Here is a 22,719-nt window from a genome sequence, read left to right as displayed (position 1 = left end):
TTTAACCTGCTTGCTCTCCAGCCAGCAGAATGTCACTTCTGTCCCTGCTTTGACAGACATCCTGCTCTTTTCCAGGCTTTCAGGTTGGCAAATTCAGCAGGCCTCCCTTAAAGAGTGTATTTGGGACTTCAAAGTATATGCAACTTAAATTCATTTTCTTGCTTATTTTAAATCAGCTATAGTTAAAATTTCAAATTTCCCAATTTTAAAATTATTTCTATTTTATTTGTAATCATCAGAAATCTTATATTCTTCAGCATATTTTTTAATGAATTTGTCATTAACTATTTCCAAGGGATACACTTGTGGTCATTATCACTGAATCAGAAATGAAAGTACCATTTTAGCGTTTTGTTTGATACAAGTTTTATTCATTTGGCTTAGTTTCATGTTAATCATTGAAGATGTTGATGAATGTTTGGTTTTTTGTTTACTTGTTTTTTTCATTTACTGCTAGGTGGCTTCAGCCAGATTCCTATGCTGATCCTCAGAAAACATCTTTGATTCTGAATAAGGATGATATTCGTTGTGGTTGGCCTACCACCATCACTGTTCAAACAAAAGACCAGTATGGGGATGTGGTACACGTTCCCAACATGAAGGTAATTATATTGGGATTGTATTAGTAGACAACTATGTACTGACTGTTGTAACTAATAAAATTTTAGAAATGGCAAGTGCTTAGAGTCCACATGCAGTACCCTCTTTAGATATACGTAATGAAGGAAGCCAAAAAATTGTTTAAATGGCTTGTTTATATTAATCAGTACTCAGCTTTCCAAAGTATCTATTTTTTGGTTTGTTTTTTTACATTTTGCTAGGTGCTGTGGTGATTCCAAGGAAGGATAAGAAAGTGTCCGTACAAAGAGTGCTAAGCACACAGAGGGAAGGCCATTAATACATAACTGACTGAATAAATCAATGAAAGAATACATTTTAAAATTTTGTACCTATCTTTTAAAAGACTCAAATACATTTTGCATTTGGTACTGTTGAAACAAGCTTTAAAATATAATATTGATACTTATACATAAATTTGGATTGTAAAAGAATGAGGATTGGAACTAGTCATGTGCTATATTGAAGGATATAGTTCTTTGGATACCTTTTCCCTGAAACATGAATTAATAATGACATTTCAGAGCATGTTGTAATGCATGATATTAAGTCCTTTGTGATATAATCTATTAATTAAATATCTTATTTTAAACTTTTATTATATTTCTGAAAATAGTCAATATTGAACGAAAATTTGTATAGGCAATCCCTAGCCGCCCCTGCCCCCCAAAGTTGTATTACAAAGTGATTTGGTTGTTTGGAACTTAGAGTTGATTAAGCCACAAAATCTTTTTTACTCACAGAGCAGCTGATTTTACCTCAATATTACTTTTTTTTTTAAGACTTTTTTGATGTGGACCATTTCTTTTTTTCTTCTTTTTTTTAAAAATAAATTTATTTATTTATGGCTGCATTGGGTCTTCGTTGCTGCACGCGGGCTTTCTCTAGTTGCAGCAAGCGGGGGCTACTCTTCACTGCAGTGCGCGAGCTTCTCATCACAGTGGTTTCTCTTGTTTCAGAGCATGGGCTCTAGTGCTTGGGCTTCAGTAGTTGTGTCCCACGGGCTTAGTTGCTCTGCAGCATGTGGGATCTTCCCAGGCCAGGGCTCGAACCCGTGTCCCCTGCATTGGCAGGCAGATTCTTAACCACTGCACCACCAGGGAAGTCCCAGAACTATTTCAACTACTTGATTTATACCATGAAGAAGCACAGTGCCACTGGAGCCTCTAACTTGACTCATAGTAAAAAAAGACAAGAGACATATATTTCACATGTCTTAAGACCAGTAAGTAAAACTGTATGGAAAAGTATTTGACCCTGATACTAAACAAAAATCAGGCTCTTCACCAGTGGCTTTCAAAGTTTTGGCCATGACCCCCAGCAAGGATTTGCATTATGACCCAAACGTACATATATAGGGTGGAAGAGTATGTACTCTTAGTTACATACAATATACATAATACACATTCATACAGTATGCTGCACTCTTATATTTTCCCTTATATCTTACTTTTTAAAGGAAGATCACACCCCATCAAAGTGATTTCAGGCCCGCTAAGAATTACTCTTTAGAATGCAAAAAGCATCACAGATTATAAGAAAAAAATTGAACAGAGAAAAAAGTAATTCTGAAAGTGATACAAAAAATCACTCCACTCAAGGACAGAGTTTTGATCACAATACAATATACATTAATATATTGAGGGGTTTGTGTATTCACTGATGAATTTCTCAAGTGTCTATAGTGAGTTGTTAAATCCAGTCTTTGAGCCCACAGTAAGTTCCTTATTCATGTGACTATGTTGTAGTTACCATTTTCCAGGTAGGCATAACATTTCATTTCTTTTTAATGTTTATACTGTTATGCCTATAATGTATCTTCAGCTGTATTTTCCTGTGTTTCCACCTTGCTTTGTTGTCTCTTACTCCATTCTGGTACCTGGGTTTGTTTACATCTTACATTTCAGAGTCAGACTTTATGCTTTATCTTTTGTTCTCCTCTTTGGGTTCTTTTTTTTTTTTGCGGTACGCAGTCCTCTCACTGTTGTGGCCTCTCCCGTTGCGGAGCACAGGCTCCAGACACGCAGGCTCAGCAGCCATGGCTCACGGGCCCAGCCGCTCCGTGGCATGTGGGATCCTCCCAGACCGGGGCACAAACCCATGTCCCCTGCATCGGCAGGCAGACTCTCAACCACTGTGCCACCAGGGAAGCCCTTCGGGTTCTTTTTTTTAGCCACATGATCTTTCTTTACTTTCTCTTTTTTTTTTTTCCTACATATTTTGCTTCTTGAGGGTGAGAAGCCCTAAATCTCTTACTCAGTATGCTCAAGTTCATATCAGATTTATGTCTAATTTAGAAACCGTATCTAGGAAACTCCAGTAAATACTATTTAGGAAAAGTGATTTGCATACCTCTTGATGTTTAATTTATTATATCACATTATCATATTAGCTGAAAACAAAATTAGTTCAATCTGTTTTGTTTTCAGCCTGATAGCACATGAAGTTTTAGGAGCATTTTAGACTTCTCAGAAACTATTGAAGTATCCTTATGTAGTAATAACCAATTATTTGGAACAAAGAAGTTGGTTTGCAGGTAATATTTCAGTGAGATCCAGAATCCTTTTTAAAGCAACAAGTGTTATTGGGGTTTTTTTATAACTTATAAAATGATTATTCCAAGGAAATCTTATTTAATGAAAAAAGAAACTTGTGTAGGAAATAAAAGAATAACACATTTTACAAAGAAGCACAGTTTATGAAAGAAAGCAGAATGGTTATCATTTTATATCTCAGTACTCCTAGAGTATGAAATTATTCAGTGATTTACTTCAAGGTTCGTAGAACATAGGCAGATGTACTTCTGCTGTTAATTTACTTAGGGTAAATATAGTTGTTTAAAGAAAGATTAAATCAAAGTAGTACGTATAAAAATAGTGGCTACAATTTAAAATCAAACGTCTTAGAATTTGGAAGCGTTTGCTTTTTTTTCCTTTTTATTACATTTAAGTTTAAAGCTTTTAATGGTGGCAATGTATATGAGCTGAAGAATTTTACCATGTATCTTTAAACTTCTGTGTTTTAAATGTAAGATGGGTTTTTAATATTTTCAGAGCATTATATCAACCCAAATACTGATTTCTCATAACCCCAACTAAAGATTGTGGTTATTTAATGGAATGTATTTGCTAGCTACACTTAACTTTATATATAGACACTAAGAGTCTCAAACTACTGACTCCCTAGAATGGCATTAATAAGAATAATACACGTTAAAGACATTCCACATTTCTGGGGTGTCTCTCAATTACTTAAGTAATATTGTCACTTTCTTTTATGCAAACCTTTCTATTTCTGTGAAGAGCTTGATGTTGAATTACCTGTTCTTGCCAACCACAAAAGTAGTGTCTGAAAAGAACAGAAGAAATTTTGGGTGACTCTCAGAATGATAAAGAGCTAAAGTGGTATTTAAATTGTTTGTAACTTTGTGGTTGCCTAGGGATTGAGTGTATTTTGCCAATGCATAAACAAATAAATAACAATAAAATGTTTTGTTATAATTTCTGGAAAGTATTTCTGAATATTGTTTATGAGACAATTTATACTTTCAGTGTTTTAAAATGCCTTAGGAAGTCTGTTCTTTGCATCTCTACAGTAAAGTATAGATAAAAAATATCCCCATATTATTGTTGAAGAAGCTGAGTTGGAAAGTTTAATTATCGATAGGTTGCTTAGCTCTAATAGTTTGTGTTGGTGACAAAACTATCTAATAGTACTCTTTTTGCAGAGTAAATAAACATCTTTAAGTTTTAGGTATAAGATTTGTTTTATTAGCTGTTAATTTCTAAGATACCCATCAATGGAGTACTTTTTCTTCTGCAAAACAGTATGGCTAAAATTGAGATCAGTGCTTTAAAATATGTGAAGATTGCTGGCAAGTATTTATACCTGAATTACCGGATAAAATAATTTAATGTTAGTCCCTGCAAGAATGTAGATGCGTTTGACTATCCTTTCCTGGACTTTATTAATGGCGGCCTTTGTTTTTATTTTGTGTTTTGATATTTTTGATTATTTATTCCCAAAAACAAGGCCTCTCTTTTGCACTGTGTTCAGGATCCCTATTGAGGTGGAACCATCTTGACCATTCTGGCAATGTTAAATAATCTTTGAAAGGAATGCCCAAGAGGGACTAGTGGTAACAAAATGTATAGAATTGTGAGTTTATAATTGTGTAAATTGCTTCTTTTGATGTGTTACGGACAGTTATATAATAATAACATTTGGTTTTTGTAATATCATGGTTAGGTGGAAGTGAAAGCCGTTCCTGTTTCTCAGAAAAAAACATCTTTACAACAAGAGCAAGTAAAGAAACCTCAAAGGATTCCTGGCAGTCCTGCAGTAACAACTGTACCTTCTAATACTGACATGACTTTTGGTGGGCTGGCATCACCAAAGCTGGATGTTTCATATGAACCAATGATAGTGAAGGAGGCTCGATATATTGCCATAACAATGATGAAGGTAATTTGTTTTACTTATCAGAAAAATTTTATTTTTTCACCATGCATTCATTTAACAGACATTTCAGTGATTCAAACTCAGATACAAATCACAGGTCTAGAGAGTTGTTGATAGATGTCAAACTTGCAATGTTTTTTTAAGGATAATGTTATTTTCCTACAAAGAGGATTTTCATTTGTTTTTGGCAGAAGTCTAGAGAGGTTTCCAGTTGTAGATCAAGTTAATTCAATCAGAGATTGAGATGTTTGGAAACTGGATTTCATTTCCTGCAAACGTACTTGTCTATTTTCAATTTACCAGTACTCCTAGGACATAGCCCTTCAGGGATTCAGAGTTTACCTAGGTCCCCTTTAACTTTGGGTTCTTCCAAATGCCAGGCTCATCTCTTTGGGTTTCTTACTTCTTTAGGCTTTTTACCTCTTTGGTGCCTTTAGACAGATTTAAAAAAAAATTTTTTTTTTGTCCAGCTTTTTTAGTTATCTTTAGAGGCAATGTTAGTCTAAATTATCAAGATGGTTGTTACTTGAAATAGAAGATAGGAATTATGCTATTTTCAGAGAGCAGTGGTGAGCCATTGAAGGCTTTCAGTTGGAGGAATGGCATGATTAGATTTGTGTTTTATAAAGATCATGGTGGAATATGGAGAATGTAGTTGGGAGGATAATCAAGAGACATGGTTTGGTTTAAGTCTCTTTAGGAGACTGTTGACTTAATCTGATGAGATATACTGATCCCTTGGACTAGAGAGTTGTCAGTTAGGGTAGATTCAAGAGATATTTAGGATAGATTAAGACTTAGTGGCTAATGGATATGGGGTAAAGAGAAAGGTAGGAAATAAAAAATGGAGTTCACACTTTGAGCTTGAGTAGTGAGATTGATAATGTTGGAGAAGGGGCAGATTTTGGTTGAGGAAGATAACAGGTCCAGCTTTTGATGTGATGAGTTTTAGATATCTCTGAAATATCCATGTGAGGATATATAAAAAGAAGTTGGAACTACAAACCTGAAGTGATCACAGTCTTACCTCAAGAAAAGAATTGGAGAATCATCAGTACTTGTATTACTCATGAAATTATGGGAACAGATAATCTCTATCTAATGTGGCGAGAGGAGAGGGAAGTTCCAGGACCGGGTCCTGAGGAACATCAATATCAGTGATTCTCAAACATTTGTCCACATCAGAATCATCTGGAGCTCTTATTTATTTATTTTTTCTTTTTAAAATAAATTTATTTATTTATTTTTATAAATAATTGCTTCATTGCTGTGCGCGGGCTTTCTCTAGTTGCGGCGAGCCAGGGCTACTCTTCATTGCGATGCGTGGGCTTCTCATTGCGGTGGCTTCTCTTGTTGCAGAGCACGAGCTCTAGGCATGCGGGCTTCAGTAGTTGTCGCACGTGGGCTCAGTAGTTGTGACTCGTGGGCTCTAGAGCACAGGCTCAGTAGTTGTGGTGCACGGGCTTAGTTGCTCCGCGGCATGTGGGGTCTTCCCACACCAGGGCTCGAACCCACGTCCCCGGCATTGGCAGGCGGATTCTTAACCACTGCGCTGCCAGGGAAACCCCGTGGAGCACTTATTTAAAACGGAGATTTTCCTACCATCCAAAGATTTAGATTCAGTAGGTCTGAAAAGAGGTTCCAAAATTCACGTATAAAACAAATATGCAGAATGATTCAGGTTCAAAAGCTATACTTTGAGAAATAGTGATTTACAAGACAGATAAATAAAAAAAAAAAGAAAGAAATGAAAATGGAAACAACAACATTGGCAAGAATACTAGCCAAAGGGCTAGTACAAAGTAGGACACCAGCTCTTACCTTTGCCACTTTTCCCCCCATGTTGCATATGGCAACTCATTTCATCCTCATAACAACCCTATAAATGACTATTTCTTATTCCCATGTTACACATGTGGAAACTGAAGCACAGAGAGGTTGAATCACTTGCCCAAGGGCACACAATGACAGAGAGTCTGATTCCAGATTTGATTTTCCTACTTCCCCCAACTACCTTATGCCATGTCCTGAAAGTCACAGAAAGCTGTTTAAGACGGGTTAACAATGTTAGGCTGCAGAGTGAAGTCTTGAAAAGGATCTAGCAGTGATCAGTGATCTTGGCAGGAGCAGCTTTAGAGGCATAGTCAGTTGATTAATTTGTAGATGAAGAAGAAGTGAAGATAGCTAAAGACAAAACGAATGTAGGTAAGTCTTTCAAGGTGTTTGGTTATAAAAAGGAACAGAGGAAATGGGATTGAGTGAAGGCTTTACAGTCTCAGACTGAATATAGAAAGACATGTTTTAATACTGAAGAGGAGACAGTTGAGAAGAAGGGAACAATGTAGATACTCCAAGAGATAATAATAGTATCTGTTGCTCAGGTGGAGGGATTGGCTGTACATAGGAGGAGTATTGCATCTTTCACTGTACCAGGAGAGGGAGAAGAAAAGAATTAATACAATTGCTAATAAATTTGTAGGTTGTGCAGCAAAGAATTATTTATGATAGCAATTATATGTTTTAGATTGGAGATTGGAGTGATTAATCTTAGGGTCAAGATTTTGAAACAAAGGGAAAAAATGAAATACTCATTGTAGAGAACGGAGAGAAACTGATCAGAAAAGACTTATCAGACATCCTTGGAGAATCAGTTGAATTGAAGATCCTGTGTTAACAGTGCAGCGTGAGTCTTATGAACGCGAATAAGATAATCATTTGGATTGAGTCGGCATGGGCCTTGTGCCAGATAGTTCAACAAAAGAGCAGTGACTGAGAAGGAAGTTGAGCGTATGGTGGTTAAAGAAAAGACAGCGGAACCCAGCTGGTTTGGAAGGGAAAATAAAAGTGGATTCAGAGAGGAATTTAAGGAGGTGAGAAGGACTAGAAATCTAAGAATAGATATGGTAGGAGTCATGGAGGCAGAGAATGGAGCAGGCCATTTTATTTTGGTATCAGAGATTGAACAGTTCTGAGTAACATCACAGGTCTGTGACTTTTGGTACGAGTGGCTGAAACAAAGTTGAGGTTGAGATTATTGAGGTTGAAGAAATAAAGGAACTGAAAAGCTAGAGTTTTGGATGTGTTGTCCCTGATTAAAGAATTTGAAGCTAAATATTCTCATTCATTTCAACTTTTTTTTAAGAGATTTAGTTTCTGGACTCCTTACCTCCCTAATTATTCTTTTAGTTTCCTATGAGCATACTTAGGTTTGTGTAATTTCTTTTGAAAATCTAGTTACCAGAACTGAATTCAGTATTTCAGGAATGTTCTGAGAGGCCCAGGTTAAGGCAGTTACAGAATACCATTTCCAAACTGTCTCTTTGAGACATTAATTCACGTTCCAGGAAAGGGGATTCTCTTATATCAACCATTCACAGATACCATGTGCTACCCAGTAGTGAACTAAATATGGTGGAGGATGTAAAAGTGAGATATGATCTATCCTTTCATTGTTAAATAGAATAATATGTATTTGAGGGAAATTGTTGGAGTAGAAAACCCATTGTACTGTGAATCTGGAAACTTGAGTTTTCCTGCTATTAACACCGTTGTAATCTTGTTAGACTTACCCTGAAATTGCATTTTCCTAACTTGGAACTTTTTAGTAGGTGACAGAAGCTAGGTCATTTCTAAATCACTTTCATGAAAATAGCGAGGGTGGGGCGAAGGAAGGGGGCTTGTGAGTGGTGTGGGTGTGCTTCTCTTTGCTGTAAGTATAGTAGTAGTTAGAAATGAATGAGCAATTGGAGAACTTTACCTGAACCTTGAAAGGTTAATTTGGAATTGCTGCAGGAATAGAAAAGTATTGGAAATAATGCGACAAGTTTCATGTACCTACAACCCATTTTTATCTTTACATTTCACCAAACTTTTTCAGATCTTTTTGTTATTTCTGTTAAGAAACAGATTGTTAACAGTACAATTGCAGCCCTCTGTAAACCCTTCTCCCTGGACCCATTCCCATCCCTTCCCTAGAGGTAACCACTGTCCTGAAGGTAATTAATGGTTCTTCTTCCCCAGATACATTTTTTTTGTATTTTACTGAGTACAAACTAATCTATAAGGAATATAGTATTTAGAATTTTGTGTATTTTTCAGAAGTTTATAAAAATGGTATCATATGCACCCATCACTTTGCCAGTGTTTGTCCAACATTGTTTTTAAGGTTTAGTCATGTAGCTGTAGTGCATTCAGTTTATCTTCTTTGAAGTAGTCCAGTGTATTACTGTTCCATAATTTGTTCATTCCCCTACTGATGGGCATTTAGGTTGTTTCTAGTTTTTTTCACTACTGTAAATTGTATTGAAATAAACATCCTCGTATATGTCCCCTTTTGCACATGAGCGAGAGTTTTTCTAAGATATATATCTAGAAGTGGAACTGCTGGATAGTAGGACATACCTGTCTTCAGCTATATTAAATATTGCCCAAATTTATATGCCCATGAGCAATGTATCAAAATGCTAGGTACTTCATGTTCTCACCAGCATTTGGTTCTTACCAGCACAACTTGATGACTGGGATAGGATCATCTTGTTGTTTTAATTTGCATTTTCTTGATCCGCAGTCTAGTTGAATAACTTTTCAAATGTTTATTGGCCTTTCAGATTTCCCTCTTCAGTGACTTGCCTTTACTCACTTTTCTTTTGTGTTGTTTCTGTCTTTTGTATTGATTTGTTCTGTATATATTATGGATTCATATCCCGTTAAGGTTAAATGAATTATGAATCCCCTTCTCCCAGGTGAAGGCTTAACTTTGCCATTTCTTTATAGTGTCATTGTTTTGGAGAAATTTAAAATTTTTAATGTGCTCAAAACATACTATCTTTTTCTTCTTCTGAATTTGTTGATGTTTTATTTGTTACATCTATGTCTTTAACACACCTAGAATTTATTTTTGTAAATGGTGTGGTGTAGGTAATTGAGTTTTTTCTTTTTCTCCTGTATGGATAACCAGTTGTCTCAGCACCACTTATTGAATGTTCTATCAGTGCGTCAGTTAAGAATGTTTCTAATGATTTTGTGATTCTTGCTCATCTCTTTCTTAAAGGTTTATGAAAATTACTCATTTGAAGAACTGCGTTTTGCATCACCGACTCCTAAGAGGTGAGGATCATTTTTTTCAAAGCGTAGCCAAAACATGTGTTGCCAGCTGCTTATAACTAAGATCACCTTGCGTTCCAACCTTATTTTCTATAAATAAATATAGGATTTAAAAATTCCTGGTAGAGATTTTCTTTTTTTTAACATCCTTATTGGAGTGTAATTGCTTTACAATGTTGTGTTAATTTCTGCTCTGTAACAAAGTGAATCAGCTATATGTATACATATATCCCCATATCCCCTGGTAGAGATTTACAACAGGTTTTATAATGTGTAGATTCACAGGTAGAATGTACTTATATTGAACTATAGCACTGCCAATATGTTACATAATACTAAGGTAATAAAGAAATAACTAGAGCTAAAAGTATATAAATTGGCTTGTAAAACATTGGTTAGTTTGTTTTTTCTCTTTTTGTTTCCCTCCCTCCTTCACCTAATGAGTGGCAGAGCGATTTCAGTGTATGTTGTATTTGTATTTTCAGTTATGAAGTCCTTTATTTTTAAGCCCCTGGGTAATTCTTTTAACTCCAGATTGAAGCAGATTTTCTGAAACTGAGTTTTTGGCTTACTATTTTATTTGCTTGTTAGGAGAAATACTTTTTAAAACAGTTGCTTGGAAAAACTTATTAGATGGATTGTACTTTAGACAGACCACCTCCACAGAATTTAGAAAAAGCTCTGAAGTGAATCTGAAACAGCATAAGTACTTGTATTTATTATATATCAATGACTTATTAGAAATTAACAGGTTACTATGACTTTACTCTGGTACGTATGCAAAGTAGAGTTTTAATGAACAATCTAGAAAGTGTTCTGCCAAAATAGCGAAGTTTTGAGAATGTATCTTTGTCTAGGAATAGGGAAGTAGCATTTTGTCTCTGGCTTAGTTTTAATTACAAAATGTCCATTCAGTGGAAGCATATGATTTTTGTAAACTAAATATGGACTCTAGGTTTATAGCATGTTAAATAAGAACAAATTGGCCATTTGCCAGTAAATAGGTTTTTCTATGCATTGGGCATTTTAAACTCAATTTTAAAAGTCTCTTGTCAAAGTGAATGCATTTATTATTTCAGCAAGTAATATTAGGCATCTACTCTGTGGAAGGCACTGGGATATTTCTATGAACAAGATAGAGAAGGTGCTGGTTCTCATGGCAGATACATTCCTGTGGAGACACAAACTATAAGTAAACTACATAGTAATAATAAATAAGGGTATTTGATAGAGAGTGATGGGGATGGGATAGGTCACCAAAGTTTTGGATGACAGGGGAGGGCTGTTTGAGGAGGCGTTACTTGAGTGTAGAGCTAGATGGTAGTTGGTTGTGTGAAGATTTGGGGAAGTTCAATCTAGGAAGAGGAAATCTGGGGTAGATGGAGCTTGATGTCTTTGAGGAACAGAAAGTGGGGCTGGAGAATAGTGAGCAGGAAAGAAAATGGTGGAAGATGAGATCAGAGAACCAGGCGATTACATAGGGACTGGTAGGCTGTGTTAAGTTTGAGTTTTCTTGTAAGAAATTTATTTGGAGGGCTCTTAGCAGGAGAGTGATATAATCTGATTTATAGTTTTAAAAAGATCATTGTGGCTGCTCTCTGAAGAATGAAATCCAGGGTAGCAAGAGTGGGAATAGAGAGATGAGTTAGAGACTCTAAGGTGGCTTGGACTAGCGGTGGAAGGGCCTTAGCGGTGGAAGTGAAGAGGGGGTGGATGGATTCGGGATATACTTAGAAGGTGAAGCCAACAGCCTGCTGCTACAATGAAGTGGGAGGTGAAGGAAAGAGAAGATCCAAGAGTGAATGTAAGTTTCTTCAGCTTCAGCAGCAGGATAGATTATCCAGCAGAAGCGGGGTTTGCCAAGATTGGCCGGCAGACCCAACCAGGCATGTCTTTGTAAAGTCATATTAGAACACAACCTTGCTCATGAGCCTATGTATCGTCTGTGGCTGTTTTTACACTACAGTGACAGAGTTAAAAAGTTGTGACAAAGACTGCTTGGCGCAGTAGACTAAAATTACCATTACAGAGAATGTTACTGACCCCTGGTATCATGATTTTTGTGAGGATCAAAAAGTCTGAGAAATGAGCAAGAGTGTTTTGTTTTGCTGGGTGCTGGGGTTAGGAGGAATAATAATCCTTCTTTGGGTGTATTAAAATTGAGATGCCAAGATGCCTCTTAGTTATGCAAGTGGGGATATTTCCAGGGCAGCGGGAAATACCAGTTCGAAATTCAGGGGAGAAATAAATGTTTGAGTCATCTTTATACATATGGTATTTAAAACTGAGGAATGGATGACTGGTCAACTAGAGAGATGACACTGAAAGAAAAAAGAAGATCTAGACCCAAATCCTGGGGCATTCCATAAGTTAAAGGGTGCTCAGAAAAGGGAGAGCCAACAAAACACTGAGAAAGAATGGCCGGTGGGGTACAAGAAAAACCAGAAAAATGTTGCAGAAGCAAAAAAAAAGTTTTTTCAAGAAAGGAGGAGTTGTCAGTTGTTATCAAATGCTACTGAGAGATTGCTGAGGATGAAGAAGCAATGATTGGATTTGGGGACGTGGTGGTCATTGGTGACTGTGACATGATCAATTGCAATGAAGTGTTGGGAGCAAAAGCCTAGTGAGGGTAATAAGCTTTGGAAGAGAATTGGAAATGAGGGAATGGAGAGTGATTGTAGGTAATTCTTTAGATAAGTTTTGCTGTAAATGGGAAAAAAGATATGAGACCATATTAGGGAAGGCTGTAATATCAAGGGGAGGTGTTTAAGATGGAAGATTCTGAGTTTGTTTGTATAGAAAGGAAAAAGAAATAGAAATGATCGAGGAAAAGTGGGAGAAATTGACGATGAATGAGAGACAGTTGCATCACAGAAGTGCTGACGGAATGAGATTCACAGCACAAATGGAGTGGCTGGCTTTGGACAAGACCCAGGACACTCCTTCCATTGTAACAGGAGGTAGAGGAAAATAGGTTTAATCTGATTGCAACTTTGAGGTTGTATCTGATTGCTTCTGTTTTTCACTGAAGAAAGTGATGAGGTCATGATCAGCTGAGAGTGAGGAAGAGTGGTGCTAGAGGTTTGAGGTGAGGAGGAAAAAGTAAATTCAGTCATGGAGAGTAGGAAAACGTGCTATGACAGTAGGATTGCTATTCATTGTGATAATACAATCAGAAATTTTATGTTTGCTGATACATGTTAATGATGATGTCAGCTGTTTAACCAAAAGTAAATGTTGCAGTACCCATCTTATTTCCTTTCAGACCCAGTGAGAATATGCTGATTCGGGTCAATAACGATGGCACTTACTGTGCAAATTGGACTCCGGGGGCTATTGGACTCTACACCATTCATGTTACAATCGATGGCATTGAAATAGGTATTTTTTTTTTTAAGTTGTGAGTTACTTAGTGCAAAGAACTAGAATCAAAATCCTCTTTCTGTTCTAGTTTGCCCTTTAACATGTATCACAGACATGGACAGATTTCATAACTTTTAGGGGGCTTCATAGCCTCCTTTATAATGAGTACTTAATTCGTGCATTGTTAAGGTATGTTGTAATAATTTATGGGTCATTGTAGCCCTCATGATTCCTTCCCTGCATTCCCTGATGTGGCTGGTCAGGTTCGAGATCCTCCGTGCTGTGCTATAACCATATTCATGCCTCATCTCCCTACCCCGTGGTATGTCTGTCTTCCCTTCCTGGCTGTGAGCAGACACCTCTTTCATCTTTGGATCTCCCAGTCTGGCTCAGTGCCTGGTGTATGATGGCTGCTCAATAAATACTTGCCGAAAATATGAATTTTTTTTACCTACCACTAACTTTGAAAAATATATCGCTTTTCCTTTGGGCATTAATCTTTCTCTTTTCTTTATTTTTAAACTATCCATATAATAGGACAATAGTAGGACAACAAAGCTCTAATAAGTGTTTATCAATATGAATTCCTTATAACACTGTCTTTCCTAATGCTCCTCAAGCAAAAGGGTTCCTATGATCAGGCAGATTTAGAAAGCCCAACATATTGTAGTCTCATCTTAGACATTAATACAATTCATATTATCATATTTGGGATTCTAAGAAACCTTGAAATTAAGAAGCCTCTCTAAATTTGTTTAATCCTTATCTTGAGAACCTTACATGTAGGGAAGAGGAGACAGGTTAGAGATAAAAGTAATACTGATTAACATTCCACCAAAATACCCTTTGGGAAACTTTCAGTAGTTTGTTTTTACAGTGAAGATAAAGAGGTACTTTACATTGTTGTAACCATAGATGTATAGAACATACATTAATGTAACTATAGGATCAGATATGTTAGATTCATCTATACCATCCTAGAGACATTTAGTGACAGCCTTTGCTGCACTCTTTTATTTCAGCATATCTTTAAAGCCTTTAGTTCAGCAAACTTTCACTGGTTCTGGGCAAAACATTGTTCTAGATAAGGCAGTTCCTGGCAAGTGTTGACAACTTACTGATGATTGTAAGATAAAACAGCCAAGCAAAATTACATGAAGTAGAATATAAGTAGTGACGTGCAAGGGGCACACATTACAGCAGTTCAAAAGTGGAGATAGTCAAGAATGGTTTCTTCTTGGCTAATAGCGGGTAAAGGAAACTGATACAAAGTAAATAAGAAAAATCCGCTTATATTTGTTTTCTGGAAAGACACTGAAGAAAAAGATTCATAGTTACTTAGAATCATTCATTTTGTTCCCCACCTTCTTAGCTTTCTCCAAAGGTGACCAAACTGTTAGTAGACTAGGATCTTGCTTGACTGCAGTCAAGGACAGATAATAATTCATTAGAATAAGGAGGATGATAATAGCATTTAATATATATCTAAAAAATTTTATACACACCTTACATATTTTATTTTTAAAGTCATTTCATTCTCACAGCATCTCAGTGAGATAGGTGCTATTCTCATCCCTATTTTATAGATTAAAAAAATGAGGCACAGAGAGTCAAACAGTTGGTGGCAGATGTGGGAACAGCCAAGTCTAACATGAGAAGCCCAGCTCTTAAACACCATGCTGTGCTGCCTGTTACTCATGAGATGATTGGTATAGATGATAAGTAGTGTTCTGATTGGGTGTCATGAGATAACGTTTGATCACACAAGGGTTTCTTTTTGATTATTTTGAATTTTTCAGTATTATTTTACATATTCCATAGCCCCTCCTCTTTTCCTTGAACCCCTGAGACACCCCTTTGGAATCTTAAGGTCATTTTTCAGATATTTCTCTCTTACCTATTAAATATTAATCACCTTAAGAGGACAGAATTCAGATATTTGTTTTAATTGTGAATTTAAAATAGCCTGTGAATGTACATTAAGTTAGGTTTAAGGGTCCTCCCTCCCTTGTGTTCTCACGTGTTACAGTTCCCTTCCTTTTCTTATAGATGCTGGCCTCGAAGTAAAAGTGAAAGACCCACCGAAAGGGATGATACCGCCAGGAACTCAGCTGGTCAAACCAAAGACTGAGCCTCAACCAAATAAGGTTAGGGTAGAATGAAATCAGAGCATGAACTGGTCTGAGATTTATTAATTTTCTTCATTGATGCTTCAGGGTAGCCATCAAACACCTCATAGTTTACTTTATTTCAGTATTCGAATTCTAAGTATTCCTAAATGAACTTGAACAATAGTTCATGGTAATTCTAATCATTTCTCAATTGTAGAACCTGTACTTTTTGGTTTCTTTGTATAATGCTATAGTAATTTATAGGTCTTGTGTACTTTCTGTTATTGAAAGTTTACAATTGGGACTTCCCTGGTGGTCCAGTGGTTAAGACTCTGCACTGCCAATGCAGGGGGCCCAGTTTTGATCCCTGGTCGGGGAACTAGATCCTGCATGCTGCAACTAAAGATCCCGCGTGCCACAATGAAAGATCCCGCGTGCCGCAACTAAGACTTGGTGGAGCCAAATGAATAAATAAAAGCTACCCTTTAAAAAAAAAAGTTTACAATTCACAAAACGTCTACCGAAATTGAGTGTATAAAGTTGACAAGGTTAACGTATCCTGTGCTGTTAAAAGAAAAAATTCATTCCCTAACATCTAAAGAGTAAGCACTATAGGAATTTTAGTAAACTACTTATTAAAAATGAAACGTGGATAATAGAATTTATATACCTTCCTGAAAGGAAAAAAATGGCTCTTTTCTCCTTTTTATCATGTCTTCAAAGTTTAGAAAAGAAATTATAAATGTATATTAATAATTTTCTTTTTTTTCAATAATTTACATTTTACACATTTTGAAAAAACAACATTTTTTTTTAAATGTTGTTTTTATAAATGTTTTCTCTTGTTGTTTTTATAAATTAACCACTGTTATTTGCACAGGGAAACCAGCTGCAAATAATTTTGGAAACTTTCTGAGAATTACACTTTCAATTCTGTTTAATTTTCTCTCTTACCACTTACTTATAAGGTCTCTGTTCTGTAATTTCCCCTGTCTCACCTGTCTGTCTTTGCCTTTCTCAGGTTCGAAGATTTGTGGCCAAGGACAGTGCAGGGCTCCGTATCCGTAGCCACCCTTCCCTTCAGAGTGAGCAGATAGGCATAGTGAAGGTCAATGGAACCATCACTTTCATTGATGAGGTAATTTGTAAGGAAACACTTGGTAATAAATTTTGGACAGAAAGTTTTTGCATTGTTTGCACAGTGTAAGTTTACTAAATTGTTTGTTAGAATGTGTTTTAAGCAGTTTGGGTAGTGTTTGGGAAATCATTTCACAGAATTTCAAAATTCTGTTCATTGAGTTTCAAATATTGCATTCATTTTTCTTATCAATAAAAAAAGTAACTAAAATTATATTTTTAGCATAAAAGGAATTCAGTTAACGTGGTAGTCAGAGCCTGTACAAGGATTCAATGAAAATGAGTACAGTTTTTCGTGAATTTTTAAGATGTGGTTTGTTTTTGAATGTGTTTATTATATTGCCTTAACTTTGGACAGTACATTTTTCTAATAATACAGTCAAGTAACTTCCAATTATGAAAATCTAAATTGAGGGAAAGAAAGTCTTAAGTTCTTTTGGGAAACATCTAATTTTATGTTTGAAATATTTATCTTAAAGTGTGATTTTTTTGTGTGCTTTTTACTCCTAAGTGACATTGTTTTTTACAATCTCACCATGTGAATTATCATGTAGCTTGGCATTCCTTGCTGGTTTTTTCCTTAAAGGTTCTCCCATTCTTACCTTCTGCAAAAACTAGATGCTTAATCTCCGTGTCCAGCATTATTTGCCTGCTTTGTAGCCTTTCAGACCTTGCTACCCTCATAGGAGTTACAGGAGGGCGTGGCTTGTTTGTGTTGCGTGTATTCCGTAGATCCACAATGATGATGGTGTGTGGCTGAGGCTGAATGATGAGACGATAAAGAAGTATGTTCCTAACATGAATGGTTACACTGAAGCCTGGTGCCTCTCTTTTAATCAGCATCTTGGGAAGAGTCTTCTGGTCCCTGTTGACGTAAGTAAAAGGCGGTTTTAAAAAGCTTTCTAGGTATACTCTGTCTTCATTACAGGGCTTTCTTTAATTAAGGCTTCTCAGTTCTGAGGTAAACCACAACTAAATAACTTTAAGTGCTTGAATTCTGAGAGCTTCTGTGTAATAAAGAGGGAGTTTGGCAAGGCTAAGGGCCTTACTACTTACTATGGTCCATCACAAGCAGGAAGTAGTAAATTAAAACTAGGCCTGCTGAATTCCTTACACAGAGGTAGGGAATGAGAGCGGTTACATTTTTTTTTTCCCTTTCTTATTCACACTACTGTTTGGAATGAATTCCAAACTAAAATTTAAGAATTCAGTGTTACTATCCATTTCAGAAATATGTGTAATGTATTTTTTTTATGTTGGCATTTTGTAATTCTGTTTTGCTTAAGTTTGAATCTTTTCTTTCTTGGCATGTGATACTGCTGTGTTAAAATAAGGTGGATTTTTAGACTTGTGGTGCTGTAGTGTTCTAGTTGAAGTTAAATCTTAGTGTCTGAGAGAATTCACTGAGCCTCTTTGACAGTGCAGTAGAATACTTAGAGTGTTCAAAAGTTTTCTATATCACTAAATATGATAGGAACCCACAGCTCTTTTTATAATTTACACAGAAATATATAATTTTTTTCTTTTTCATTTCCATCAAATGTATTCCTTATGACACTGCTAATGAATAGAAGAGGCAAATTTTTATTTTGAAAAAACCTTAGTATTTTAAACAGTTGAATTTCTTAAAAATCAGTATATAAAACTAGCTCTTTATATCAAATCATTTTAATATATTGTTTGTTTTTCTCCTTAATAGTTCAGAGTAATGTTCTCCAAAGGGGTGTATACAAGATGATTCTTTGGGAAAGAAAATAACAGAACTTCTATTTAAATTTATTGATTTCATTCTTTTCTCTCTTCCTTTGTATATGTTTTATAATAGTACAGTGGGGAGAGATATATCTATCTATATACTGTTTACAAATAGATGCGTGATAAAGAAAGTTTGGAGAGTGTTGGTCTACTGCTTTTTTGATTTTTTTCATCTGTGACTCGAAAGTTGGCCTTAAATGGCTTGAACCCATCTCTCATTATGGTAACCAAATGTTCTTCAGGATTACGAAAATGATATTTTAAATGAGATAAGTATAATAGCCATTTTGTTTATGTCATTAACAGCATATTTTTAAAATTTTGACCAATTTAGAGTTTTGTGGATTTTAAGGCCCTAATAAGGCATTATATTAGATTATATTATCTTTACTACCTTCCCCACTTCAAAATTTTCTTCCTAATTCCTTTGTTTGCTCATTTGAGGAGGTGGTTTTGGAAGAGGAAGATATTCACACAGATAGAGCAAGAGAATAAACAAAGGTAGAAAGGAAGAGCAAGAAGTGTGCTGTGTGTTGAAGTTCTGAATCCCATGGCTTCATTTTGGACCACTGCTGTTCTGTTATTTGATGCTTTTAAACTCTAGCCAAGAGACAGTTTTTAGTAGGCAGTCTTGAGGTCAGAGAGAGAGGACATAATAAAGGTCAGAGGGAATGCTAAATGGAGTGAGCCGTACAAATACTCATTGATGGCTTTTCACTGGTATGTGAATGAGGAGATTATCACTGACTTATGTGAAAAATCTAGATGAAGAATATTGGAGATAGAAAGTAAAATGAAGTAGTTTTTGATATTTTCTAGCTTGTCTTTATGTTGAAGAATGACATGAGTTCTCTTTTAATGTTAAGTAACTCAGAGTATCTGGTATCATTAAGAAGGCTGAGGTTTTTCTGGTTCCTCTATTTCAAGGATGGTAGTGACTTGAGATCCTTACAAATTAAAGGAAAGATGCCAGTAGAAAAGGGAGACATTAAGGATGTAGATAAGAAATCTGAAGGCTGAAAGAGGAGGAGAAAATAGAATTGAGGGCACATTGGAGAGTTGTTTCTGTGAAGGAGGAGGGGGTATGTATGGCAGTGGGTAAGTTTTAGGGTTGAGGGAGGAAGGGAAGAGGTTGAAGGAGACCGTGATTTCCATATAGAAGGGAGAAAAGTCATCTGTTGAGATTGAAACAATTGAGTTAAGCTAGAGAGTTTAGAAATGCCATAAAGATTTGGAGTAATGTTTGAGAGAAATAGGAGCAGGATCTGACAAAAAAATTACCTGTTTGGGGATTATTGGGCCACTAAGGACCCAGTGGGACCACTGGATAGATCCATTCTGGATACCCTTCCTCTCCTATGGCCCTAAGTATCCAGCATTAAAGGAGCCAAGAAAACAGATGATAGCATTGGCTGGAATTTCCTGAGCTGCTATGACAGAAAAATAGGGACAAAAGGGAATTTCAGATGCTGATGAAAGAGCAATTGAGATCACCAACTGTGGGATCCAGCCTAAGGTGGAAATGTGAAAGGACAAATGGATGGTCCAGGGGACTTGGCTTAATAAAATAGAACAATATAGTGAGTGTGCTATACTTGAAGAGCTGGAAGGAGATAGGCAATTTTTGTGATAACATAGCATATTTGAATTTGATTTCATACTTAGAGCATTTTATTGAATGAAATGGCTCATTAATGTGGCTGTGAGAGGGCAGCTGAAGAATGTTGGAAGTAAAGGTCATTGGAACTGCCCAAGTCTAAGAACTAAAAGGCTAGGCAGTTGGATGATATCCACATCGACACGAAGACATACCAGTGATGGCAACACTGTGACCTGCAAGGTTTGAAAGAGAGTTTGTGTACGATTGGAAGAAGAGTCCCATTAGATACAATATAAAGTCATGGGACAAATGGGAATAATTAGATGTTGGATCAGGAAGAAGCCTAGAGTAGTTTTGGTATAAGAAGAGAACAGGTAGATGACATAAGGGTTTATATTTTATGTGGTGCCCAAAGAGAACAGAGGGGATGTGTGACAACTGGCCTAGGGCTTCAAATAGATCTGGTATAAAGTTGCTTCAATGAGGGTGTTATATGAGGACCCACAGAGTCAGAGCCTGGCATAGGCAAGAACAGGCTAGTTTTCCAAGGTTTTGATTTTAAGGACCAGGACAGGCCTCTCATACAGTCAATAAGTTTTTAATGAGTACCTTACTCTACAGGGCAGAGCATGATAGGACATAGAGGGGATAATGATTCCATCTCATCTCCTCAAGGAACTAATAGAGCTAAACAAACGCATCTTGCTGCTTCTTCCCTTTACATCTCTTACTTCATTTACTACTAGAAAAATGCTGGCCACCTATTCTCCCTTTTTATACTTCAGTTCGTTTGTGAGTAGATCAACTATAAATTATGGCTAACCATTGTGAAACACTACTCAATTAAAAAAAGAAAGCTAGGAGATTGGAAATAAAATTAGAAATTATCGAGGACTAATGCCACTAACTTAAAGAGATGCAAAAGTACCAAAAAGTTGCCTTGAGCAGCCCTTACATCAACCTTTTCAGCCTTTTCTAGTTACAACAATTTTGTATTCACATGAGTACGTGTACCCTATTTGGAGCCTGACTCAAACAGACTGTTGGAGAGAATGGGGGTAGGGATTGGAAATTGAACGCTGACTAAATATTTGATGAACTATTTTTTTTTAAGATTACCATAAATAGTCGTATTTAGAATGAGCTTTAAAATGATTTTTGTTGCACTGTCTTATTTATTTACTCATACTGTAGAACTATCATTTTCATTGTAGATAAGTACTTTAGCTAAATTTTGGCCTACCTAGCAGTAGTTCTATTTAAACATCATTACTTTACTAAGAAATAATCACATCCTAACTTAGTTCAAATATGACTTTAACTGTGTTTTAGTACTTTAGTAATGCTCTAGTTTAGAGATTAAATAGCATTAGACATCCATATTATGACTATGTCTTTTTAGAATATTTTTAAATCAAAAAATATTTTTTACATCAGTGGGAAGAATAGGGATAAATATGAAGAGTGCAGATTCTTTTTTGTGAGGTGCTCACGGTCTCTTAGAACTTGTTGCCCCTTTTAGAACACACTGTTGAATTTTACATCTTAGAGTCTTTCTTTACGTTGTTTCATTTGTCTAAGATGCTTTTGCTTCCATTTTTTTTTCTAACTTTTCTAATATTTTCCTAATTGGCCAGGCTCAAAAGTTTCTGTCAACGTTTCTCATCCCTGTACATCCCAATAATGCTGTAGTTATCAGTTCATTAATTGTTCACTAAGCATATATTTATTGAGTCCTTATTATGTACCACATACTAAGCTGGGAAATAGGTGTTGGGTGGAGAGGCAAAGGGGAGGGATACAAAATAAGTAAGAGTGCAGTTCTTGATCTTGGGGTACTCACTATGTAATGGGATAGACATACAATATTCAGATAATTAAGTTGCATTGTGTTAAGTTATAGAGTGACTTTACTTAGGAGGTGACATTTGAGGAAATCTTAAAGAAAAATTGCCAGGACAAAGTAAAGTAATTTCACATTAGAGAGTCAGATGTCCAAAGTTATGGACGCATGCTATGTATGGGAACTAAAAAATGGTCGATACGGGTGAAGCAAGAATTGAGGGTGAAAAGCATATAAGTACTGGGGAAATTAGATTTTTCTCTCCCTTCTCAGGTAGCACTTTGTCTGTAAAAGCGGAAAAGGCTTGTAAGTGTCTTTCTCCAACTACCCATAATGTTTAGTTTGGATTTTTTTGGCCTTTAGCCCATTTGTATTTATATACCTCTTATTTCTGTTAAGCTCCTCAAGGGTTAGGGCTCATTTAGAATCCCTTCTTATGTTTTTTCTTCCAGAGTGTTAAATATTACATTTTGCTCGTGGTGGGCTTTCAACATTTGTTAAATACTAAATTTTAGTTCTTGGCATTTGGCAGGATCATACTGCTTAAAATAATTTCTGACCCTCTTATGCTCCATACCTTAATTCTCTCATTTAATTTTCATTGTGCCCCTTTGATGTTAAGTTTTTATCATTCTCATTTTTCCAGTGACAGAAGAGAGCTATTCTCCCAAGATCATAAGTAGTAAGTAGTGGAGCTAGCGCTGGAACTCCAGGTGATGTGATTCCAA

At 36.1% G+C, this 22,719-nt stretch overlaps 1 protein-coding gene across 9 annotated transcripts in view; it reads left to right on the top strand.

Annotated features, from left to right (window-relative positions):
• Nucleotides 1-22,719, top strand: part of MYCBP2 (MYC binding protein 2) — a 273,166-nt gene that overhangs the window by 174,995 nt on the left and 75,452 nt on the right. For all 9 annotated transcript variants that reach the window (XM_082859416.1, XM_082859420.1, XM_082859419.1 and 6 more), the window contains 7 exons: nucleotides 458-602; nucleotides 4,867-5,082; nucleotides 10,130-10,185; nucleotides 13,448-13,563; nucleotides 15,595-15,692; nucleotides 16,678-16,794; nucleotides 17,526-17,666. In XM_082859416.1, the coding sequence (XP_082715542.1) occupies nucleotides 458-602; nucleotides 4,867-5,082; nucleotides 10,130-10,185; nucleotides 13,448-13,563; nucleotides 15,595-15,692; nucleotides 16,678-16,794; nucleotides 17,526-17,666 (889 nt within the window). The remainder of the gene's footprint in view (nucleotides 1-457; nucleotides 603-4,866; nucleotides 5,083-10,129; nucleotides 10,186-13,447; nucleotides 13,564-15,594; nucleotides 15,693-16,677; nucleotides 16,795-17,525; nucleotides 17,667-22,719) is intronic.

Source organism: Leucopleurus acutus (assembly GCF_964270905.1).
Source record: "Leucopleurus acutus genome assembly, chromosome: 18".
Lineage (NCBI taxonomy): Eukaryota > Metazoa > Chordata > Mammalia > Artiodactyla > Delphinidae > Leucopleurus > Leucopleurus acutus.
This window is presented reverse-complemented; position numbering and strand designations above follow the sequence as displayed.